Source organism: Brienomyrus brachyistius, unplaced genomic scaffold, assembly GCF_023856365.1.
Source record: "Brienomyrus brachyistius isolate T26 unplaced genomic scaffold, BBRACH_0.4 scaffold433, whole genome shotgun sequence".
Taxonomy (NCBI): domain Eukaryota; kingdom Metazoa; phylum Chordata; class Actinopteri; order Osteoglossiformes; family Mormyridae; genus Brienomyrus; species Brienomyrus brachyistius.
In genome coordinates, this window is record NW_026042708.1 from 41,462 (window position 1) to 68,334 (window position 26,873).

General features: G+C 42.8%; 1 protein-coding gene across 1 annotated transcript in view; it reads left to right on the plus strand.

Annotated features, from left to right (window-relative positions):
• Positions 1-26,873, plus strand: part of LOC125729050 (E3 ubiquitin-protein ligase TRIM47-like) — a 93,735-nt gene that overhangs the window by 41,390 nt on the left and 25,472 nt on the right. The window contains exons 3-4 of the mRNA XM_049005601.1: positions 3,924-4,157; positions 4,329-4,487. Coding sequence (XP_048861558.1) covers positions 3,924-4,157; positions 4,329-4,487 — 393 coding nt within the window. The remainder of the gene's footprint in view (positions 1-3,923; positions 4,158-4,328; positions 4,488-26,873) is intronic.

The window sequence follows — 26,873 nt, forward strand, 5'->3', positions numbered from 1 at the left end:
AAGACTGGACTACAAGCAGCTGCTCCTGCTGACCAGTATGCTGAACCTGGAGATGTGGAGTGTGACGTCTGTACTGGGAGAAAACACAAAGCTGTCAAGTCCTGCCTGGTGTGTCTGGCCTCCTACTGTGAAACTGACCTGCAGCTTCACAACAAACTCCACCATGCAAAACAGCACAAGCTCATTGATGCCATCGGCCATCTGAAGGACAAGGTCTGTTCCCACCATGACAAACCGCTGGAGGTTTACTGCCGTACCCACCAGCAGTGTATCTGTTATCTCTGTACGATGGATGAACACAGAGGCCATGATACAGTCTCAGCTGCTACAGGAAGGGCGGAGATACAGGTCAGGCTAATTTAAAAGAATTTCCCCTTTCTATCTAAAACAATTTCCCCAAAGGGATCAGTGAAAGTATCAATTATTGTTATTATCTAAAAGTTAATTTTAAATAAATGGATTTTGTCTTAACACTTGTTCGTGTAATTGCTACGAAACACTCAGATCAAGTCTGGTTCGGTAAAGTTGTCATGACCTACTTGTCCGGTCTTACTAGCGGGGTTACTAGCTTGTCGGATTTAAGGTAGTCTGGGCAAAATGTAAGTAAACGAATATGAAGTCCATTTAAACTGTGGTACCTTACATCCGACAAGCCAGTAACCCTTCATAGTACAGAAGAACTCACTAGAGCCACAGTACAGTAAGGCCGTGCCCGGCGAAGATGTTTGTACGGGACGCCATGACACTCAAAATAAAATAAATAAGTATATCAAAAAATATAAATAAAATGATAAATATTTCAATAATGTATCCTTTTATTTTTAAATAATTTCATAAAATTTCATACATTTCATAAAATTATATTTCATAATAACACTTGTCTTCTATGTATAATTTTTTAATTTGACAATTTATTGTTTCGTAATAATGTTGCGATTTTCATTAGACAATTATTATTATAAAATAATATTTTCATAATAAAGTTTAACTTTTCACATTATCGCCATGCATTTCTATACTCCATCAAGAGGTGTTTTGCAGGATTGGCACTGCAGCCACCGGATAAAACTCACACTGTTCCATTGGGACTGGTGTGGTGCTGAGGTGTCACCCACTGCACGGCTGCACTCAGGTTCTCATCCCTGAGGTGGTTCGTCGTGTGGTGGGTGCGGTAAGGCACTGTACTCAGTGTGTGCTCCTTACCTCCGTACCTTACCTTACCTTACCTTACCTACATCAACACAGTACAAATGTACATGTTATAAAAGGTCTTTCGGTACTAAGATGTACGTAGATTAATACTTTTCTATTCAAGGTTAAAGGGTTCAGCCTTTAAAGCATTGTGTTGGTTGCCATAGGATAATATTTTGGCTTTCAATGATAACCAGTGAAGCTCAAAATTTATGAAAATATTAACAAAGAGGTTCATTGTTTTGTCTGATATGCTGAATTATGTCTGACTTGGAACAAATGAAGTAAAAGTAGTCAGGGCTGGAGTGGGACTGAATATCTAACCAGGAATTCAAGCCCCCGGACAGCCCAATATAAAACTATATAAACAATTACACTGTTATTATATGTTTCTATTCACACATCCATTTGCTAGGCTACTGAACACACATTCTTACCTACATGCTTTAATTTTACCTTCATGTCATTTTTACCGGCACATTTCACTAATATTAATAACGCGTGGAGCAGCTTTGACATAAATAATGAAGCTTCGTCTCAGTGCCTGTCCTTCTGTCTCTTCCCCGTGTGGCCAGCAGCCATCGCTGTCCATCCACTTTGTCCTCTCATCGTCTTTGGCCCTAGTGTGTTCTTCCTTTTCCCCACATGGCTGCATTTGACTCAATGGGATGAGTGTGTGACACAGAGGCTGAGACCAGCTGGTTATGGGTTTGAGGCAGGTCAGGAACCAACCTCACCTCTTTCATTTAATTATTGCTTTTCTATTCTTCCCAGTGTTTGTTAGTTCTCTGTTCTGCTTGTGAAGCTTGTGCCTTGTTTTATTATGTTCCACATGTTTCTGTACTTTCTAAGTATTGAATTCCTTGTGTGTGTTTCTTACTTTCAGTGTTTGTGGGAGTTTTCCTAGTCTTGTGTTCATTAATATAAGTTACTGCACTTGTTGCCTGTTTTCCCTGCACTGTTGTTATTGGTTAATTGTCTCACATCTGTCTTTGTTAGTTCGCTACAGCAGCCTGAGCATTAGATTGGCTACAGAAACCTGCAATGCAGGTTGTGTGTCTGACACAGACAATCACATTTTGTGCAGCGTCAGTGTGAGCCATCGCACTTTATTCTGTATTCCCCACTCCTCCATCAGGCTGCCTCGACTGCAGCCATGTTTTCTGCAGAATGAGACTTTGGGAATTTTCCTGCTCCCAATAATAAGGTCGACAGCTCAGTCTTATCATTTATAAAATGGCATTTGACTGCTAAATAAGCTTCCATATGTATGAATGTCCACATGTCAGATGTTAGTCTTACTGCTTTGGCATTTCTCACCTCTTCCTTTGCTTTCTCTTTTTCTATCTTAAATGTTTCTGTCACCAAACCCTTTCATGTTTGCCTGGATGGGAGAATGTAGGTTGGATCCAGGATCCCCACAACCTCCCTAAATCCTGCGTTATCCACTATGGTGAAGGGTTGTGCATATTGACCAAAGCCTCATCAATCATTTGTTTCTTGGTCTCTATACTGGGAAAATTATACAGATTATTGGGTAATACCCTCACCCAAATCTGATATTATGTATTCATACAATTATTATTATCATTCATACAATTATTATTATTAAATTAATTATTGAAAATGAATTATTATTAAATTATTATGATGATTAAAACTTACGCTGCAGTGTGTGTGTACGCCGAAATATGTGCTGTACAACAGGTTTGAAACCGGTAATGAGGATTGTGCCACATTTTCAGTTTCCAAAGCAGTCACATGGTTGAGTGCAGAATGAAGCTTCAGATGACCATGGTCACGTGTTCAGGGTGGAACGAAGGAAACTGAAGCTGTGCTTCAGAATGTAGTGAATCGCTTTTTTATTGTCAAGCTTAACATCACTAGCTGCCCCATTCCCTCTGTTAGTCTACGTGTCATTTTCTTAGCTACTTTTTCCCTGGTGAGTTTTGACCCCTTATTGTTCCTTTATTGTGTGTCTTTCCAGTTTGGACAGGATGATAAATGAATGTGATCTCAGCTAATGAAACAAACTTGTTTTGTCGTCTTGTTTCCTATCTGTAGAAACAAATGGGTGAAAAACAGAGGGAATTTCAGCAGAGAATTCAGATGAGAGAGAAGGAACTGCAGGAGCTGAGAGAGGCTGTGGCCTCATTCACAGTGAGTATGAACCTGAGGAGAAGATAACAGCTGGCTTGTGATCATATTGTATCTTCTTTCAGATTCAACAGATTGCAGATTCACAGACTTGTGCGGATTAATCAAATTAATGCTGCTGTGGGTTATTCTGGGTCAGTGGGATAAAGTTGCTAGATTACAGAGTTTAACCAAGTGTTGCAGCAGTAGTAGCTTATTTATTTAAAAAAATACCATAAATGCCTATTTGAGAAAAATGCAACTTTTCACAACCCAGCGTAATGCAAATAACCACTAAAAAAGTCACCTATTAAACTGAGACCTAATGGTGACAACCAACCTGCCCCATACAGCCACCAGTCTCTGCCAAATCCCTGCAGCTGACAGTGTATGAGCTTAATGAGTGATCATTTCCAATCAGTGCTGGCTGGGTTTCAGTACCTGAGGCATCCAGCATGGTGATGCTCCAAACCCCAGCCCTGTGCTGTTTTTATACCTCCTGTCAGCTCACATCTCTATTGTACAATGAGGCTCTCTGGAGTCTCAAAAGGGGCCAATTGTAATTTACTGTCCTCTGCTCCCTGTGTCACCAACAGAGCTCAGCACAGTCAGCAGTGGAGGACAGCGAGAGGATCTTCACTGAGATGATCAGCTCCATTGAGAGAAGACGCTCTGAGGTGACAAAGCTGATCAGAGATCAGGAGAAGGCTGCAGTGAGTCAGGCTGAAGGAGACATGGACAGACGGAAGCAGGAGATTGATGAACTGAAGTGGAGACACTCTGAGCTGGAGCAGCTTTCACACACAGAAGATCACATCCATTTCCTCCAGGTAACAGAACAGCTACTTTGGCAATAAGAAAACCAGAGTATTCAAATGGATGCATATTGTCATTTGTATTTCAACTAGTCTGTCATTGGTCAGATGTTAATGGTCCTGTTAATTAGATTGCAATACACATTTGTATTGATGAAGCTGTTTAATCAGACTGTGTGTCTGTAGAGGCGCCAGGCTCTTCCTGTCACTCCTGAAGCTGGATTTGGACCCAGAATCTCTGTCAGTCCCAGATCTGATTTTGGGAATTTGAGGAAGGCGGTTTCTGAGCTGAAAGATCAACTGGAGAATTTTTGCAGAATGAAAATGGCAGAGATCCATCACCAGGTTAATACATTTCTAGTCTGTTCATGTTAATATAGACCAGGGCTGGCCAGTCTTACCCAGAAAGGGCTGCTTTTGCTGGATTACTAATTAGAGGACTGATTGGCTGAAGGGTCTCACACCTGGGGTTGAACAGCTGACCTAAAGGTTACCCCAAAGACCTGCGTACACACTGGACTTTGCGGGTAGAATTGCCCCCCCCCCCCCCGATGTGGACCATGCAGAGAGAGTATGCAGTACAGTCAGCCTCACATTTGTGTGACCAAGTCAGTTTGTTTACAATAAGTTTAAATCTTTGTGATAACTGGTGAAAGAGCTTCACATTCTACTGGCTGCAAAACCCAGATCACATGAAACATGTTTCTTCTACATTATAGAAACCAAAAATCTGTATTATGTGTAACTTACCATGATTTGCAGTTTGTTAAAATGCCTGTTATTGTCCCTCATAATGATAATACCCTACTGCTGTTATCTCCACAGTGAGTGAAGTCCATCTCCCACAAGTAAATTCCTTTTACTCACATCCCTGTTTCTCTCTGTCTCCTTCTAGTTACCAAAGACACCGTCCTACCGGTATTAGTGCCCAGGAACAGAGCAGAATTCTTACACTGTGAGTCTGTTCACACACACACTTCTCTCTCCCTGTATGAGGTGGAGTGTGTTTTATTGTGTTTCATTTTCTACTGCCAGTGGAGCTTCTCTTTCTCTCTCCCGCTGCCTCCTGGTCTTTCACATTTACATGAGCTTTTTATCTCAGTGGACTTTAAATCCAATTGCTAAGTAAGGCTAGTTTATTCAGGGTGCTTTTCCACTGCACCAGGTTCGGTACTTTTGGTTCTTTCCCTTTTCCATTAACTTCCAGTCGAGTATCAGTACCAGAAGTTCCAGTACCAAAAGCATCATTGCAGCTGTGGTACTTTTTCGATACTTCGGAACTTTGGTGTGGGACTTACAAACACGTTCATTGTCAATTTAAAAAACAATTTTAAAAAGTCTAAAAGCCCAAAATACAAATAAACAGTTAACTAAAAAGAAGTGAGATTGTAGAGGCAGCGTATGACTAAACTCCTGCTAATTTAATTTATTGAAACAAAGCAGCAACAAAAACGTTTTAATCCCTGATTATAATGAACTGACAGTGTTAGCAGACCTCAGGTCTTCAGGAAACTTGTTCCACAGACAGGGAGCATAGACACTAAAAGCTGCTTCAGCCTGCTTGGTCTTCATTCTGGGACACTGAGTAAACTTTCAGGGGTCTGGATGCTTCACAAGGTTCAAGGAAGTTAGTGCCATTTAGTGCCTTGTACACAAGTAATATTTAATTATTAATCCTATGATGCTCAGGAAGCCAGTGCAGTGATTACGGACCTGTGTGATATGCTCTACTTCCTTGGTGTTAGTGAGGACTCTGGTGGCAGCATCCTGGATGAGCTGCAGCTGTCTGACTGATTTATTACCAAGACCTGCAAAGACACCATTTCAATAGTCTAGCCTGCTGGAAATAAACACATGAACAAGCTTTTCCGTATCTGGTTTAGAGAGAAATCCTTCTCTCTCTCTCTTATTGGGCTGGTTTCAGCTTCCGTTGGGTGGATCTTAAGCAGACCTTGGGCTGGACCTGGGAACACTGTACTGATGCCTCATTTCCACCAACATGGAGCCGGTGCTGGGCTGGTTGTCACTTGATGCCTTTTCAGAACCTGCCTGTGTTTCCACCAGTTTAAAAAATTTACATAGGTGACAGTGAAAGTAAAGGTTCATATGTATTCCGTTTTGTGGGATTTGTTCTTTTCTGTTCCAGAATAAGTTTTTATAAGCTGCCAACTGTCCTTTTAAGGATCACGCTATTAAAGATGCCAATAACTGAACTTTGCAATCTGCCTCATAATCTGCGGCATGGTTTTCATTTACAATGCAAAGTTACTCCGATAATAAGCTGGCTAGTTGTTTTACTGCTGCCACCGGAAATATTAGACAAAACTATATTGGTTATTGACTGAATTATCCAGGTATGTGGATGGTTTGGACACGATGGCCCCTCCCAGTTGCACTGATGTTATGAGAACTATTTTTTTAAATTTTTTGTGGTGGCCTGTAGCCTTGTGCCTTTGACTGAATCACAGCCATGATATACCGGAGTATCTTCTTATATGTTATTGCTTAATTATACTGCACTCATAAAGCATTCTAAACACAGCTATAAATATTTATAAAAAGCATAACACATTATACCCATGATTATAATGCTGTATGAATGCTTTATGACACACTCATCTATAAGGCACTATAGATACCTTCATAATGCAATACAAAGCATCCTTAATGCTTATACCGATCATTATAATGCATTATGAAGGTATTTATAGTGCACTAAAGAAGAGAGCTTCAAACATCATTCATTATGCATAATAAGCATGCCTATAATGTGTTATGCCTTTTGATAAATATTTAAAGCCATGATTATAATGTATAACAATAGATTATTATTTGTTGTGAATTTTACTAACAACATGGCCTTAAGTGTTCCAGAGATTTTATAATGTTCCGTAATCTGAGCAAATGGAAGCATGTAGATGTTGAACAAAGAGGCTCAGTGAGGATTATAATTCTAATTGGTGATCAGTGTTGACACACCACAGCACACAGTGTACAACACCGAAATGTGTCCTCTGCATTTAACCCATATGTGACATTGTGACATAGCAAGGGGCAGCTAATTCAGTGCCCAGAGAGCAGTGTTCTTGCTGGTCGGGGATTCAATCCAACAACCATTAAGCCACCACTGCCCACTGCCAATAACGGACCCTTGAGGAACTCCACATGTAATTTCTGTTCATTCAGATTCATAATTACCCTTCTGACAGAAAGTAGTGCCTGACTTGTAAAAATAATTCAAACCCATTAAATAAGGCGGCGGCTCCACCTCCTTCCCTAAGTGCTCTAGTCTCACTGATAAAGGGCAGGTAGGAGTAGCTGGTTTGATCAGGGCTGCTGCATAGTTTTCATTTCACCCCATTTCAGTTTAAAGCATAAAAATCAAGGTTTATCTTGATATTAAAATCAGTCATTAATAATGATTTTCCAGCCACAGACCTGATATTCAGTAAAGATCAGTTTAATGTATTAAACACATTGTCTGACCCAGTGTGTTGGTGACACACAACTGGAGTCAGATGAGAGAGAGTAGCTGTGGGCTTTGATGCACTTTGTTCCCCCTGAAGTCAGTCAGAGCAGGAATGGCTGACACTGGGGCTGCTCCTCACTGCCTAGTGTGGGCTGTAGCTACAGCAGGGGATCCAAACCAAGTCAGCGGCGGGCGGTGGGGTAAGGGTCCAGCCTGTCCTAGATGTCATCATGCACTGTAATGCTGAAAGCTGGGAAACTGCCCTCGCTTTGTTTGGGTAGCAGGAACGTTTGGTATCACTCAGTAACAGCTCATCAAAACCTTTTATCTGCATCCTTATCTTGTGTGAGCTACGGTATCTATGAGCAGTGAGGTTCGGGGGGGGGGGGGGGGGCTTCCTTCCCTCACATTTGCCCTTTTTGTGCATTCGCTGACTGTACTTTTTTTCAGATTCATTAATATTGTCCTAAGACGGCACCTGCAGTCTTACCCAATCTGGCTGTGACACTGAACATCTCCTAAGTCTGTGCTTTAGGGCCATGACTTCACACGACACGACTACACTTGCATGCGTAGTTTACATCTATCTGGAGGACTGAAGGTCATGTCCACCGGGGGGCAGTGCGAGAAAACCATCTTGGTCGGTTCCTTCGTTTCCAGTCTCACTTGTTAGTATGAGGTTGTGGCATTAAATGTTGTACAAGGACGAAGGAGTCAAGATGGCGCTCTGAAGAACACGCTTTGATTAGAGCTGCAAGCCCACTTCTTTTGTTTACCATGTACTGTGAACTATATGCAGTTTTACTACTGTCTGGTTTTATTTAATCATCCAGTGACTGCAATAACTATACATAGTCATGATTAGCTTGATGATAGGCTTGCTGACTTTCTAGCCTAAAGAAATAGGCTGAGTTCTGCTCACCTTGTTCAAGCCATTTTTGCCACAATCTAACAAAGGCTCCTTCTGCCTTATGTTTATATATAATCATACAATTTATTCTGTAAGGCACCTCCTACAATTTTTTCTGTATCAGTAAGACAACTGACTGGTTTGCAGGTTAAAGCAGTAAATCTCATTTATAATTTTCTTTTCTTCATCTCTTCCGATTCGAGCCAAGTCACTACTAAACCTTCTGACAAATTTTGCTACATGATGTTATTATTGCAATACTTTTTTCTGTATTGGGTCTGTTCCAGTGTAAGTCAGTTAATTATTCTATGTTTAAAATAGCTAATTTATTTCTCAAGATTGAACTGTTTAATATCCCGTTTGAAGATATTTTATATCCAGTAGACGATGACAAAGATTGCATGTTCTCCCCATGTCGTCGTGGGGTTTCCTCTGGGTACTCCAGTTTGCCCCCACAGTCCAAAGACACGCTGAGGCTAGTTGGAGTTACTAAATTGCCCATAGGTGTGCCTGTGTGAGTGACTGCTGTGTGAGTGTGCCCTGCGATGGGCTGGCCCCCCATCCTGGGTTGTTCCCTGCCTCGTGCCCATTGCTTCCGGGATAGGCTCCGGACCCCCCGCGACCCAGTAGGATAAGCGGTTTGGAAAATGGATGGATGGATATATATATATATATATATATATATATATATATATATATATATATATATATATATATATATATATATATACCGCACACACACACACACACACAAATAGATTATATGTTATATATTAGATAAGTGCCAGAAAAATCGATGGATGGAACTGTATGAAAAATAATGCTGCTTATGAAAGTAGGCAAGTAAGAATTTCAGGTTAGAATTTTATTGTACCTTGTACGCATGACACTGCTTTCTAAGAAACTTATACTGCCATTAAATTTTGAAGACACTGTACAAAGAAGGACACAATAGTGTTCGGAATATTTTTTTCTTGTCTGTGAAAATATACAGCTCTTCTGGACACTCATTCTTAAAAAAATCAGATGCTACTTTAATACGATCTGTACCGTTAGTAAAGACAATGTTCCGTGACAAAACGTGACCATACTGCCACGCCAATTTCTGGTGGCACTGCACGTCGCGCATGCGTCTTGTTATCCTCATGTAAGTGCGCAGACGAAGCCGGAATCAACACAGAAAACACGTGGCGGCCAGACTGGTACCTCTCCGCGCACGTATAAGCGGACGTGTTTGTATAGACTTTTATGATGCATTTTACTCCTCCGCGGACGACCGCCTGCCGCACTCCAAATTTGTCTTTAAACGCCAACATAGATGATTTTGATGAGGATTGGGGTAGTTTGCAAACCCTACAGCCAATTTTCAAGGTAATAGAACTGTTGCATACATTTAAATGCGTATGCATATGTGTGCAGACTTGTCCCAAATTGAAAAGCTCACGCCAGCCAGTTGATCAAAGTTGGCAGCCCCGTGAACTGCCGCTCTGAATTTGTAAAACGTAGGGAAACATACACAGACCTCGCGGCTGTGGTACGTGTGCAGGGAATATCAGAATTACTACTAATACTTAAATAGGGCACGTGCACATGTGTAAAGTACACAGCTTGACCAGAGAAATATGAACGTTTCCATGTACGCATACGCGGTGTAATACGCGAGTGCTGCGCTTTGCGGAGAACCAGCCTAGATGCGTCTGCGTTGGGAGCGTCGCGTTGGCGCGCTGCTGGAGAGAGGTGTGTGTCCAAAGTGGATTAAAAGACGTTCATATTGTGACCTAAAGACAAACTCACTTTTAGTGGTAATCTTTGTTGTGTAATTTTATGGTTAATATGTTTGATGAATGCTGTTTGTAATTTTATTTACCTGTAATTAAGCCTATTAGTTTAACACCCGCGTCATTTCGGCGCGTCTTCCCGCCGGCGTCGCGCGGGCGACCAACATTTCCTGAGGTAATTCACATATTTGACTTTTTATATTTTATGTATCGTACAGAATAATAGAGCGCAGGCTAAAGTGCAGTTCGGCCCCAGCGAGTCTCTCAGCGCGGCGTGTCTCACAGCGCAGGGGGCAGCCGGAGCGCCGCAGACTCGGGCGGCTACATGAGTATATTGGGAATAAAATGTGTGTATTGGAGCGAGTTCTGTGTGAGTGAGTGTGTGAGGTGTGACAGTGATAATGATGGAGATGCTGGGCTTCGTCATGGGATTAATGGCTCTTCCTCTTGCCTACAGGCTCCTGCCAGCTGACGCTGGACCCCAACACTGCAAACAGAGAAGTGTCTCTGTCAGGGGGGGACAGGAAGGTGACATGGGGGGGGGCAAACTCCCCCGTGTCGCTGTGCATGCTGGGATAGCTCACTGTGTGCTGGAGGAATCATTTTTACCGTATCAGAGTCTCACATGTCGCTGCTTCTCCGTGGCAAAAAGGTAAAATCTCTGCTTTATAACCAGTATAACCCTTTTTACTCTGTCTGAAGTGTGATGTATGTTAATAAAACAAGTAATTGGGTTCTGTAAGCTGAACAAACATACAAAATGACTGTTTTTCTCTGACGTATGTTCTATGTTGGCTGTTAATGCACCAAAACTGCCTAAACAAATTCATAGTACATGCAGTTGTACCAATAGAGTGAATTCTGATTCTGAAAAAAATAAAATGTAATGAAATCTAAGGCTGATGAGTGGGGGGAGCTTTTCCCCTCCCCTCTATATGTATATTTTATATTTCTTTCTATATATTGTATTTGCTACCTGTACACTGACAATAAAGGCTTCCTATTCTATCCCATTAATGTCCCGGTTCCGCGCTGCCCAGAACGTAACTGAGTAACAGACTTAATCCGCGCTCTCTGCTCACTGAGCGCAGCAGCCTGATATCGCAGCGGCGACGCTTTGGCCAGCAGGGGGCGGCAGACGGCAGACAGTTTATTAACTCAAAACCTACAGCGGTCCTGAGGTAACTTAGTAAAGATAATAACATAATCAAATTAATCATATATTAACTAAGTAAACATAAATAACACAAAATCTTAATAAGTCACGTTAGTACAACAACAACAGAAAGGCACCTGATCATCAATGAAGTAGTGTAGGTGATTACCAATTACCAGAAAAAAATCACATAAATCCTGTTTCATTAGGAATCCTGAGATATATACAGTACTGTGCAAAAGTCTTAGGGAGTCATAGGAAATGTTTAATGTTTAATGCTATTTATCTGGGTAGTAAATTTATATTTTCTCAGTATTAAAAACAAATTTTAATATTAGAACATGTGCAAATTATGAGTAAAACAAAAAAAACTAAAAGGAATTTCTTATGTTCTCCAAAAAGTTACTGATATCTTGTTGGATGGCTAGATGAACACCAATATGGTTCCTAAACCTCTCCTCAGGTTCACCTCGGCCATTTCATGTATTGAAATTGAAATTTCACCACCAGCTCAATTAATTCATGAAACTAGTTTTGAAAAGTCACTGAGGTATTGATTAGCTATATGAGGTGAGCTAGTGGTCATGTCAAAAAATACATGAGTATATTGAAAATACTGCCAATACTGGGATGACTTTAGGAGAGATTTTGAAACGGTTAAGGGCAAACAGTTTGACAGACATAATATCATAGGTTTAAATCAACATGGAGATCATTTTAAAAGTTTATGTGACTGCCTAATATATATATATATTAATATATATATATATATCCATCCATCCATCCATCCATTGTCCAAACCGCTTACTGGGTCGCGGGGGGTCCGGAGCCTATCCCGGAAGCAATGGGCACGAGGCAGGGAACAACCCAGGATGGGGGGCCAGCCCACAGCTGTTTCTGCTCCCATTGCATTAATATGGAAGCCATCTGCTTGTGTTGATGTTTCGCCTGATATTTCAGGTGATATTTCAGGATGCAGGCGGGTGGACTGGGTGGTGGTACTGTTATAGTGGGGTTTGCTGGATAAATGGACGATTCACAGTTTATATTCCATGAAAGTCCACATATATCATTCCATTCACCCTATTCATGTTCACCATCGCAGTGGCCAGCGTCCAGGCAGGATGTTCACCAGCACTTTTCAATCTCTTAATGCATGTTACAGTGAGCAGCTGCCATTCTGGGAAAGTCTGGCTTCCCTCTTGGGGACATGATCAACAGAACAACGTGTGAAAGATGATGTGTTTTGGGGTAACTCTCAGGGGGGAGGATGATTTATCACTATTTGCCCAATTGTGAGTCAAAGTCAGAAAACAAAAGCCTTTGTTCTGTTTTGGGCTCCTGCGCCCAGATGGGGTGACTGGCCCTGCAGGCTGTTTGACTTCACTGGCTTGTTGTCAGACAGTTTAGCTGTATCTGTAGCTCAGAACACGTGGGGACTTGTGGAGCCCATCAGCTGGGTCCAATAAATCTGACCGCCGTAGTCCCAGTTAGCATTAGCACAACTTCTCTATCCATGGCCTTCTCACTTCATAAGTCAAAGTCAACTTTACTGTCATTGTGTATGAGCACAACGAAATGGGGTAGTAGGGCCAATAAAGGCAGTAGAATAGAATAAATAACAATAAAGGCAGTGCGACAATTAGCGTCCTGAATATATATTATATATATATATATATATATATATATATATATATATATATATATATATGACATTGCTAATGGCCACATTCGGATTCATTAAAGTCAAAGTAATTAAAAATCTGGGGCCGAGTGCCTGAAAGACTACAAGTCCTGCTACAGGTTGTCCTGTAACTAATAGTTGTCCTATGGACAGATTCCCCCACCTGAGCTGTAGATCTCTGCAGCTCGTCCAGAGTCACCATGGGCCTCTTGGCTGCATTTCTGATCAGCGCTCTCCTTGTTCGGCCTGTGAGTTCAGGTGGACGGCCTTTTGCAAGCCACTGTAAACCACAGGCATCACCCTAACGGTAAGAAGTGTGATCCGCTTACGACTGACATGCAGTAGAGACAGGATCCCATCCAACACGGGACCCACTATAGGCTCACACAGAAATAAAGGAGAAAAACACCAGCTGCCTTTTCCAAGCTGTTTACATTCCTGCGTTTCCTCATGGTGACAGTAACAGCCCGTGTCACATGACCACTGTCATGTCCTACCCATCACACCTGCCTGACCCTCCTGTCTCCTCACTAGCGTGACCCTCATGATTCATGCCTGTTGCTTGTTGCCCCTCGTTAGTCTTTGCATTTAAGTATCTATTTGTCTCGTCAGCTCCAGTCCGGTCATTGATGTTAAACCTTCCTGCTGCCTGTGACCTTCCCGGTTGCCAGTCCTCCCATTTGTGATCCCTCACGATCCTCTTTGTTTCCAGTCTCAGCCCATCTAGTTCAGCAAACCCCCTTTTTGTTTCGCTACCAAGGATACAGAGATGAGAGTCTTTTACCAAGCTTACAGTGTCCAGAGTGGATGAGCATGACCACAGTGAGAAGAGGATCTGATGGATGGAGGACCTAAGTACCATAATCTTAGTAACGCATGAGCAGAATTGGACCATAAGAGGAACTGGCCGGCTCCATCTCACACATGGTACGTGGGTGTAGAAGTTACTCAAAACCATATGGCTGAAATCCTCCACATGTGCATTTTGAATGTATTGGGCATGTTGTCCTGTTTTAACCATGAGAATCCAGTGAGGGGCGGCTCAGTGGGTAACAGGGCTGCCTTGCAGCTGCAGTGTTGAATGTTTCCATCCTTCTCCTATACTGTCTGTGTGGCGTTTGTTTGCTCTCTTTATCCCACATGGGTTTCTTCCTGCAGCGACTCAGACAGGCATCTGTAAATTGTCCGGACTCCATAACTGTGATTGTTCCTTGTGATTACATGGCATTGTATCCATGGTGGACCCCAGCTTTGTACCCTGCGTTTCCTGTAATTGGCTCTGGGATACCCTTGTGATAAGTGTTTGGAAGATGGATGCATCACATCTTAGTACTTGTGACGATCTGTCCCGTCTCCTCCTGTTTGGGCCAGCAGAGGCCACTAATGGCCCTCCGTAACTCTCCTAATTCTCCCCAGCTGTATCCCATCATTGACGTTCTCCACCCTGGTCTGTTAGCCTCCTACACCTCTCTCCCGTCGGTGATTACTGTGTATAAATGTTCCTGCTCTCATGGTTCCTCAGCTCCGTCATCATTCTTCCAAGTGTTGTTTGCTGTATTCCCTTAATAAAGCCTGTGTCTTTCCCAGAGCTACTGCATCTGAGTCGTCCTTAACCCAGATTATATTACTCATCACATAGAATATCCATTTACATTTAACCCCATGGACACTAAGCTTTTCTCCCAGGGGTCTAAGGTAAGAGAGACCAATTGGACCAATTCGTCCAGATAAATACATTTGTAAAAGAAGTAGTGAATACGTTTCCAATAAATTCCTATTACACATTGACGTTATAATTAGAAGCCACATTATGAAATCGAATATATCCAAACAGCATTTTAATCTGACCAGTAGGGCATGCTGTTGTACCACTTGTAGAAACACTTTTGCATTTACCAGACTTGTTTATCCAAAGTGACTTACAGCAGTGGGAAGGGTTATGTTTTATGCATATTCTTGGGGGATTTGAACCCATGACCAATGCATCATAAATGCAACACTCTACTTGTTCAGCTAGAGAATCTCTATGAAAAAAGTCCTAATGACTTGAAGTAATCAGCTCCTAATGCCAGGTAGCTGAAAACACAATGAGGTTCTTCCTCAATGTGATGCTGCCCAACCCAGCAGACGGGAATCTGATGAATCAGACACGCTTGCCAGTGTCCAGTTTAACCTTTGGGGTCCGTGGACTCGACGGCCAATCAGAGATGGCAGACAGCTGTCCACATGGCCCCGATTGAGCGGTACGTTTGCGTAACCTGCTGGCTGTAAAAGGAGACCATGTGTTTGAATGCTGCATCGCAGGCCTGACACATGAGAAAGACCAGATGCCAGCCACCTCAGACATGTGGATTTTATCTGTGTTCCACAGGCACTTTCATATAAGTGATTTACAGGAACTTCCAGTCTAGTGCAGGGCAGCGCAAACACCCTCATGCATATACTGGTTTTAGCACAGCTTCATTGTAAAGCATATCAGATGGCCTCAGAATCCTGCTCCCTGCTTAATACAAGGTGAATAGGGAGTAGGAACTAGGGGACTAAGGAGTAGTGGACTGTGGGATTAGGGGCCACAGGACTAGGAGACTATGGGACTAAGGGAATAGGGGACCAGAGGGAAAGGGGCTACAGTGTTAGGGACCATGGGACTAAGAAACAAGGAGACTAGGGACTTGTGGATCATGGAAGTGGGGCAAAGGGGAATTGGGCACTATGGACTATGAGACTAAGGTATAGAGGGGCCACAACATTTGAGCACTTAAGACTAGAGGACTGTGGGACTGCAATGCAGCATCTCCGGAAACCTGTTTACTCCTGCTGGGCAGCTTTCATGTGGCACCCCCTGCTGGACAGTGGAGACACTACAGAGGCTGTGTATTGTGTTCAGTCACCTTTTACTGTAAATCACACATGGGTTCACGCTCATTTGTGTCTGCTCTGAATCCCCATGGGCCGAGGTGAAAACTCCATCCACTTTAGGTAATTCAGGGGCCTCTTGCCAAGTTATGTGAGCTTCGTGTCTGATTCTTTGGGCTTCCGTACTGGAAGCAGTCCAGGGTAATTCTGGGAAAGTGTGGAGCTTAGACAAACCAAACTACAGCGTAACATGCTGCCAAGGGGGATTTTAAGATTTTGGTATATTGTGTGGGCATCTTTCTGTTCTTGATATTGATTGATGTATGTAATTATGTAGTATTTTTAATATACGGATAGCGCACTATTGTATACAAAGCGACAAGCCAAGCTTGCAGTTTTGCAGTGTTCATGTGCTGCCACCTTCTGGGAAAACGAAGAACGGATTTTCAGATTAAGATCTAAAAAACTACACATTTACATTTTAGCCCATGTTACACTGGGCTTTTCTCCCAGTGCAGTAAGGTCAGAGAGACCTACCAGAGAGAAATCTACCATAGTTACTGTTGTATATACATTTATACTGACTTACATTTTACTTATTTATCAGAAGCTTTTATCAAAACGACATACAAATGAGGAAGCAGATTGACACTGTACGGTGCTGGGCGTCGCCCCGGTATGCAAAATGCTTGGAAAGATTAAAAGCGACAAAACATTGTATAAAAGATCGAGTCCAAGTGCAACAATTATTAAAAATAATACTTAAGAATATCAGTAACAGAGCTCAGCACCAGCATGTATGGGCCCTCAGGACCTGTGATGATGAGCACAAAAACACCAACGCAAATCCCCAAACTGCACAATATTGTGTTTTGAGTGAAACCTCAATGAGTCTTTAGGTCCATGATACTGTAATAATTTCGAGGAACTTTATCGCTGCATGCAATTCCAAAAGCGCACCACTAGATGGCGGCTTCCTACCGTGAGCTGAAACAGCCGCCGTAGGGGCGATACGCGGCAAGTTTCCCCAGCCGCCAACCGGCGTGCACCGGGGCTGCGTCTGGGTCAGGCTTTTGCCTGCTGCTTTCCTCCAGCTTATTTTCTTGTGTAACTTGGTGCTGGGCTCCTCGCCATATAAACAAACTCAGCCTAGCAAACATTAAGAAATCTGGATGCTATGAAAGGATCGTCTACCATACTCCCATATTCCACTCTGCTTTCATCCAATTGTCTTTGGTTTGTGTTGCTGGGAACCATTATCGCTGTCCTTTTATTTTGCTGCAAACGTAATCGTATGATCACATTATATCGCGACGTCCCTTGTCCCCACCCACGTTTTGTTGAAACTGCATGAAGGTCAGACCCACTTTTGTACCGTTTGAAACACATGTTGATCATTTTTTCTCCTGCAAAAAAGAACATTTACTTTTATTTTGGAGATATTTTTTTGCAAAGCGACTTACAATTTAGAAAGCGGCGAGTTGAGCAGCAAACTTAAGGCGGTGTGACTAAGCAGGTTTGGACCCATGAAGCTCAAATTCCACAGTCAAACAATTTAAAATTGTTTCTTTGAGAAGGCAGACGCAGGCAGTCACCGGTGCGTTTGGGGTTAAGGGCCTTAGTCACAGGAGCATAGTGATATAAGCCACTGAGCCAAACGCCAACCCACAGCACTGACCTCTGGCAGAATTCACCTTTACAAGCATGTTTGGCAAATGCCACTAAGTACAAAACTGATGCACTTTTACATAAATAATTGTACTTATCATCAGGGTTCAAGTGTCAGAAGTGCTTCTGCTACTCTTTAGTAAGGTTGCAAATTCCATCTGTCCATCCATCCATCTTCTGTAGCCAGGTATACACAGACGCACACACACAGACGCACACACACACAGACGCACACACACAGAGGCGCACACATGCACGCTAATGCGCACACACACACAGACGCACATGCGCACACAAACACGCACGCACACGCGCACACACACAGAGGTTTGTAATTATGTCTTTGTGGGGACTCTCCATTTGTTTCTATGGTGAAAACTCTAATCCCAACAATGACAGTCTACCCAGCCCCAACCTTAACCATAAGTAAGCAAACAAAATACAAGATTTTAGGTATTTCCAGTTTTGTGATTCTATTCACAGATTTTTTTATGAAATTGAGGTTATGTTTGTGGGGTGTGGGGAGTGAAAAATATCCTTACATGGCAAAAGGTTTTTATCTCATCGTGGGGGACATTTGGTTCCCACAATGTAATACACTGTGTTCACAATTATTAGGCGAGTTGTGTTTTTGGGATTAATTTTAATAATAAACAAATATAGTGTCATCAGTCAGTCCAAAATGTTAATGAACCTGAAGCCTGAATGTTATGCAAGGGAAATAATAATAATAACCGACACTTTTATTGTCCCTGTAGGGAAATTGTCTTTACGCCTCCCACAACTTGCTCTTTTTTTTCCATAGAGGAAGTTGTCTGCGAAGGGCTGCCACCTGTAGCGGCACCCAGGGGTTAAGGGCCTTGTTCAAGGACCCACAGGCTGAGGCTGGGTTTGAACCTGCGACCTTCTGATTACAAGCACACAGGCTTAGCCCACAGAGCCACACGCTGCTCCCAATGTTCCCAGAAATGTGAGTGTGAACATTATCAGGGGAATACATGTCTGTGCACAATTATTACACAACTATTAGTGTGCAGAATTATTACACAACTATTAGTGTGCAGAATTATTACACAACTATTAGTGTGCAGAATTATTACACAACTATTAGTGTGCAGAATTATTACACAACTATTAGTGTGCACAATTATTATGCAACTAAATGGAACACCTACATTTTCCCATCTCCCTTGTTCATTATCATCTTTCAAAGTGCGATTAATAAACAAACATCACATAATTTCCAAATAAACAATTCTGACATGAAATATCAATTAGTGAGCAATATAGCCACCTCCTTACGGATGTAGTGGGAAGTGCGAGTGTCCTGCAGGCTGGAGAGCTTCTGATGACGCGCTCAGCGGTCCGGACCCTTCAGAAGACTGTGCAGACCGCTGAGTGCATCATCGGCAGCTCCCTCCCCAGCCTGCAGGACACTTACACTTCCCACTGCATCCGTAAGGCCACCAGCATTGTGACTGACCGGTACCATCCAACCCACCAACTGTCTACTACCCCTCTTCCATCCGGAAGAAGATTCTGCAGCATCAGGAGCAGGTCTGCACGACTGTGCAATAGCTTCTTCCCCCAAGCAGTCCGGCTGCTGAACAGCAATAAGTCCTCCATTCATGGAATCTGGTATTTTCTTGTTCTGTTGACGATTAACTTTTTGTGCAGCAGCAACCACAGCCTCCCAGACACTGTTCAGAGAGCTGTACTGCTTTCCTTCACTGTAAATCTCCCATATAAGCAGGGCCCACAAGTTCTCAATAGGGATTATGTCAGGTGATTATGTCATTATTCTGTCATCCTTAAGGCCTTTACTGGCTAGCCATGCAGTGGAGTACTTCAATGCATGCGATGGAGCATTGTCCTGCATAAAAATCATGGTCCTCCTGAAAGATGCTGACTTTATCCTGTACCACTGCTTGAAGAAAGTGTCTTCTAAAAACTGACAGTAGGTTTGGGAGTTGAATTTGAATCCATCTTGGCATTTTCTGGGAAAGTAGAGTGTACCCTTGGGGAGGTGGGCTCCGGCTGGGCTTAAGATACGGTTTCATTAATGAGACTCACATGGTCAGAAGGTTTGAGGTAAACGAGTCTCACTGGCTGTTTCTGAAGGTGGGACCCTCCCCCAATAAAAATCTCACGTCTTCAAATTAAAATAATAATTGTAACTCTCCACTACGATTATTCATGTTACAAGGTCCAACTGACAGCACTACTTTGAGGAGAGTTCTTCATCTTCTACCTGTGTGTTGGTAGAATAGTGATTCAGAACATAGGCTTGTGATCTGAAGCAGGCGGGAGTCGCCGTTGTACCTTTGAGGAAGGTTCCTCACTAAATTAGCCTAGTTGTGGGCATCTCCATCGCTGCAGTTTGCGAGGGCTTGGTAATCTAGCCACTTGCAGTTGTTTCCCGTTTTAAGGTTCCCTTTTAATAGCGCTTGTACTCAGTCAGTGGATGGCGATTTGGTGGAGTGTCCCGGACCAGCGTGAGCCAGGCAGCCGGCGGGATACTGAGCCACTACAATTGCTGCTGTTTTCTGCTTTTGTTTCGTTTTTTATTTTGTTTTCGGGTTTCCTGTTTAATTAGTATTAAGTATTTATGTGTTTTGTTTAGTTTGTTGTACGTAAACCGTGGGGCGCCGTTGGGGAGGCTTGGTGTTGGGTGGTGAGGATCTGGTTTGGGGGGGGGGGGGGGTAGGTCGTGGTCGTGGTCGCTCTGCCTTCTTAGCCCACCCCCCTGGTGTGTGTATCTACGCCATGTGATGTGGTGCCCCTGTGGAGTACCTTCTGACAGTGTCCCCCCCCCCACCCCAAGGTAATAGCTGCCGGGTTTGGGTTTCTTTGTGTGATTGGAGTGTTATTCTAACATGATTTGATTTGTACCATTTGTGGGTAATTTTTAAAGTAATTGCTTTGCTGTTTGGTTTTTCCTTTGGAGTGTTAACTGAACGCAGAATAATAAAGGCAGTGTTCATGGTCTTCACGTCCCCCGGGCGGTGATTATGAATTTGTGTGCTTTTATATCGGAGTGGGCGTAGTCGGCAGGATTTCACCAGTACATGGTGCAGATGTGACTCCCTGATCGCTCCCTGAGGAGGTTAGGTGAGATTTTTTTTTGGTTTTTTATTTTTTTGGTGTTTAATTTGTCATAGTGGAAAGGCAAAGCAAAACAGCAGCATTAGTTTCCCAGGAGCCACTACTATTTTGAGTAAATTTTGTTTGCCGGGCTTCGTTTGTGCCGTCTAGTTTTATTGTCCTATTGTCATTATGGACGACGAAGTGCAGCAGCTCAGGAATTTGTTGGGGCAGCTCCAGCCTGATAATGATCGTTTGCACCAGGAACGAGCAGAAGTTCCAGGTCCCTCTACTGCCACCCAATCCTCCCCCGCACCTCCACCTGTTTCGGTCGAGCCTCGTGTCTATACTGAACGTTTTACTTTTATTTCTAGAGACCGGAAGTGTCCAATGTTTGGGGGCAGGTCTGGTGTGAGCTTTGAGGAGTGGGAGGAAGAGGTGCGAGTTTGTATGCGGGCCCGGCTTCTGTCGTCTGCTGATCAAGCATTTTTTCTTTTTGACCATTTAGAAGCGGAAGCTAAGGAGGAGATTAAATATGGCCCTGCTGTTGAATGGGGTGACCCAAAAAGGAGATACTGGCACATGGAGAGTCACGTCTCCGGTTACAGGGTGGTCCCACACGCAACTACAACCGGATCTTATATACGCACGCTGGCCACAACAATTAATCTATCAATTCAACAAAATCACGATACCTGAAAAGATCGCACATGGAACTCATGTTTTTTTTCATTGGTACATGTCAGGGTCTTATGTTCACCAGAAATGGTTGTCAGTTCAACAAGACATGTATCAGGATGCACCAAGAGAGCTACAGAAAGTCAGTGATACCAGATGGGCATGCAGGTACTATGCATGTAAAAATCTCATGGACAGACTGCCAGCTGTATTGCGTGTACTACATGAGATAGATGGAGAGAGCAGTGCGGAGAGATCAGTGGATGCACGGGGCCTGCTTTCACAAGTAGACCTTACCTTTATTGGAATTCTAGCAGTTCTTAGGAAGATTCTTGGGGAAGCCAAATATCTGTCAGACATGCTTCAAGCACCTTCCCTTGATCTAGCTAGAGCTGTGGACCTAATCCAGGCCCTACAGGACACTTTATGGGAATACAGGGGTGAATCATGTTTTGATCAACCGTGACAAGATACTGTGTACAGCAAAAATGTATAATGTTGTAGTTGAGGCTGTTTTTTTTGTGATTATAATTTTATCATTCCGTCAATTTATCAGAAGGCACATGCAGGACAGAGATACCACAAGAATAAATGACAAAAAAGCAGCAAGAGAAAGGAGAAAAAAGAAAAGAAAAAAAGAAAAGGAAACACAGAACAACTTTTCACACTTGACATGTTGGCAGCAAACTCATATAAATTAGACCATTCAAAGAAGCTCTTTAAGAGCAGCAGCCATATTCCTCCAGGTATTTACAGTGATTGCTTTGCCTTGTTAATCTTTGCAGTTGTATACTCTAAACAGACAATGTAATGGAATGAGACAATCCAGAATTGCTTCAGGTTTGTATCAGGGTGTATCCATCGCTGTAGTGTGGTTTTCTTAGCAGCTGTAAAGCCTGCCTTTAACAGTTTTTTATCACGTAATGAGAACTGGTACATCAAGTCATCGTTAAGCAGTAGTAAGCAAGGCTCCATGTCAAAGTATAGTCCAGTAAGATCACATTACATACGAGTGACAAGCTTCCATAAATGTTGGGTCACTGGACAGTCCCAGAACATGTAGAAACGTACCGGTAGTGTCAGTGTTGCAAATGCTGCAGTATGGATGGGGAGCAGGTTTGATGAGATACCGTTTGTAGAGTTACAATAGAAACAATGGATAGTTTTAAAGTGAATACGTACATGACTAAGGTTTTTGGAAGTAAGGCAAAGATTTGACCGCACTGTTTCCCAAACCGGGTGGAATCCTAACCTAGAAAGTTCTAAATCCCATTTTGACAGAATCTTCAAAGGCTTATGAACGTTAAGGAGTAAATTGTTGTAAATGTTTGTGACTGTGCCTTTAGATGCCTCGACAGGATCGATCCAGCTAAACATTGGGTGATCATCTAAGACAGAATTCCATGGCACAGCATAGGTCTTCATTGTGGATCGTAGCCTGAGGTCGAAGAAAAATGAGAAGCCAGGCAGACTGTATTCTTTTTGAATGTCCTGGAATGTGCGCACAACATTCGCATCAAACGTATTAGAAAATGTGAAAACCCCCTTGGATGACCAGGGGGGACAAACAAAAGCTTTATAGTCTGACAGAAAGTGGAAATTGTTCCATAAAGGAGATTGTTGACCTATTACTTTTTTGGCGTTGTACCATGCAGCTAAGGTGGATGAAAAGATACAACCAAGTTTGTGTCGTGATTTACAAAGACCTACCCCTGGGAAAGGTAAGTCCTGGAGTCCGTGGGGATGCACTATAGCCGATTCAATACCTCTCCACGACACTACACTGCCTGCGTCTGTCCAAGTGCGCATAGCCCTAATTTGAAATGCCCAATGCTAGAGCTTAAAATCAGGGAGGGCGAGGCCACCGTCTGATTTGGTGCGCTGTAAAACTGAGAAGCGTTTCCTGGGTTGTCTGCCGTTCCAAATTAATTTGGATACAATGAAATTCAAATCTCCAAAATAATTTGGAGGTGGTACACATGGAATCATAAAAGACCAAAAGATAAGTGAGTAAAATATTCATTTTGATTGAACGGCATCTTCAGCTAGAGAAAGACGTGGAGACAAAAGGCTGGAGGAGATAAAGACAGTGCAGAAAGAAGACGACGTATGCAGACAAGTGACAAACCACTGTTTCACAGAATGGCCAGAGAGATGTAAGTTAGATCCAGACATTAAACCATACTGGCAGCACAGAATGGATTTTCACCTTGCTCACGACCTTCTCATGAAGGGAGAAGGACTTGTGATACCTCCCCCCTTGAGAGCGGATGTTCTTCAGCGTCTGCATGAAGGCTATCAGGGAATTACAAAATGCCGAGCCAGAGCTACACTGTCAGTATGGTGGCCCGGTATCACAGCACAGATTAGCCAGATGGTGGACAGCTGGGTCCTAAATGGCCAGATCTGCAAGTTTTTCGCAAGCAGGATGAGGAGAGAAGGCGTCAGCAGGCAAAACACTACAACCGCAGACTCCGCTCCAGACCTCTCGCAGAACTGACATCTGGTCAGACAGTTTGGATTAGCACAGAAGGGACTGCTGGGAGTCGTCAGACCTGCAGATACTCCTAGACCATATGTTATAGAGACTGTAAAGGTCATCTTTGGCCTACAGGGACTGTTACTAAGTCAAGTTGACTGGAAAACCACCTGACAGAATGGACTTGTGAACAAAGAGGGAAGTTCAGTAGAAGAGAGAGAGAGAGAGAGAGAGAGAGAAGGAGGTTGTTGATAGCAGTAACAGAAATTAATGTCAAAAGGTACACAGCACATTTGACTTAAGCTAAAAGGAGGAGGTGTAATAATAGAACTACTGTTCCCATAATGCTCTATTCCCCACAGTGCTTTTGTGCCTTGTATGCAGTATTCCAGTTGTATTAAACACGATCTAACCATGTACTGACAGTCCCATCTGCTCATTATACAGTTTAGTCAGGGTGATGACTGACTGATGACTGATAACTGAGGGGGACAGTTAAGTTTCTTTGGTTAGTCTTTATTTATTTATTATTTTTTTATTTTGGGTTATTTCTGTATTTTTTCCCCTTTTTTTAAATTTTCTTTAATTACATTTGGTTGTTTGGAGCCTATTGACACTTGATAGAGGGATTTAATGGACAATGAAGAGTGTGCATCCTATCCTATCCTGTAAGGCATTCAAGTTTGTCCATCAGCCCACAGGCCAGCAAGCAAAGGCAGTTTAAAGTTTATAAAAGTTTAGATGAATGCAAGTATTTTCTGGCTGATCATGTACACGGGACTGATTGCTTCCTAATCGTATAGTTTTTATTATTTATCGTTTTATATGTTTTATCCTGATTAATTCTGCAAGGTTTTTGTGGTTTTTCGACCTCCCAAGAGCAACTTCGATTTTGTTTTGTTTTTAGTTCATACTTGGTTCAGGCAGAAGTTCTTTTGGTAAGTAGTAGTAAATTTATCGGATTTAAAATTTTAAATAAAAATAATAATTAAGTTCCGTTTCAACCCAAGTAACTTATTTTAGTGTACTCGGCACTTTATTGCATTTAACGGTATGCTAATTAATCTTTAAAGTTAAATACGCTATATAAATTTACTGGGCTGGGAGTACGGGGTCATAGTGAGTTAGTTAATTATGGGGCCGGCTCAGTGTTGCGTTTGCAACATGTTTGCCCTTCTGGACGTTAGTGTCCAGTCGGACTTCATCTGCGAGCGATGTAAGCTAGTGGACTCGCTCATGGTCAAGGTTCGCGACCTTGAGGAGCAACCGGCTCTCATCCAATGCAACAGTGAGTTAGAGGAGCAAGTTAATACGCCTTTTAGGGAGAAGGTGTGTATGCCACTAGCCGGGAGGGGGGAGAATGAAGAGCAGAGAGGTTGAGAGAGCTGGGTGACCGTAGGTCGTAAACGCAGGAAAGGGCGTACACACGTTGCAGAGGCGGCATCACCTGAGGTGACTGTGTCGAACAGGTTTCAGGTTCTTCCAGCTTTAGAGCCGGAACGGACTGGGGAGGCAGGTGGGCCCTTGGGCACTGAGGAGCCCCCTCCCCCCAGGAAGAGGGAGGTTGTGCTAGTGGGGGATTCCATTATTAGGGGAGTAGACAGTTATGTGTGCACGCGTGATAGAGGGTCCCGTACGGTGTCTTACCTGCCTGGTGCCCAGGTAGGAGACCTTCCAGATCGTGTGGATAAGCTTTTGGCCCCAGCTGGGGTGGATCCAGTTGTCGTGGTGCATGTTGGCACCAACGACATAGGCAAGGGTAGAAGGGCTGTTCTGCAGGATAAATTTATAGAAGTCGCCAATAAGCTTAGAAGCAGAACGTCCACGGTGGTATTCTCCGAAATACTCCCCGTGCCACGTGCAAGTCAGGCTAAGTTAGCTGAGATAAGGAAATTAAATGCGTGGCTAAAAGGATGGTGTAGGAAAGAGGGGTTTAGGTTTATGGGGCATTGGAGGACCTTCTGGAACAGGTGGGACTTGTTCAAGCCGGATGGGTTGCACCTGAACCAGAGGGGAACCAGTGTATTGGGGAGGCGTATGTGAAGAGTAGTTGAGGAATGTTTAAACTAGGGACTGGGGGGGCAGGGAGGTTAGTTAACTATGTCAGTGGGGGGAAACGGAAAGCCCCAAATAATCATATTGTAAGTGGGCACCGTAATAGGCCTACCCTTTGTTGTCTGTATTTAAACGCCAGAAGTATTAGGAATAAAATTCATGATTTAGAGGCTTTTATCTCATCAGACTCTTATGATATTATAGGAATAACTGAAACGTGGTTGAGTGAAAAGGATGGACAAGAATATAATATGGATGGTTACACGTTGTTCCGTAAGGATCGTATAGGAAAAAAGGGAGGTGGTGTTGCAGTATATGTAAAGGAAAACTTGCAGGCAAGGGAACTTACTGATATAAATAAAACTACGGAAGCAATATGGGTAAAATTAGATGCTAAAAACTCAAATAGCCTAATTGTCTGTGTTTGTTACAGAACACCTAATATAGCTGCTGAAGAAAGCAGATTGTTATACAGTGATATTAGGACTATGAGCAATAAAAATGATGTGGTAGTTATGGGTGATTTTAATCTACCAGGAATGCAGTGGGACATTGTCACTGCCTCTTCAGAAAATGAACTGGAGATGGTGGAATTAGTACAGGATTGTTTTTTTACTCAGTTTGTTAACACCCCTACCAGGGGAGATGCCATTCTTGATCTTGTTCTCTCTAATAACCAGGACAGGATTGGTAAATTAGACATTTTAGAACCACTTGACAGTAGCGATCATAACATGGTCAAATTTGAGGTTAAGTTTAGTGTTCGAAGAGCTAAGTCCAAATCAAAAATATATAACGTTAGGAAGGCTGACTTTAAGTGTATGAGACTAAAACTAGAAAATGTGAACTGGATGGAGTTAAATAACAAAACTGTTGAAGAGGCCTGGGAATTTTTTAAAAGCACATTATTGCAA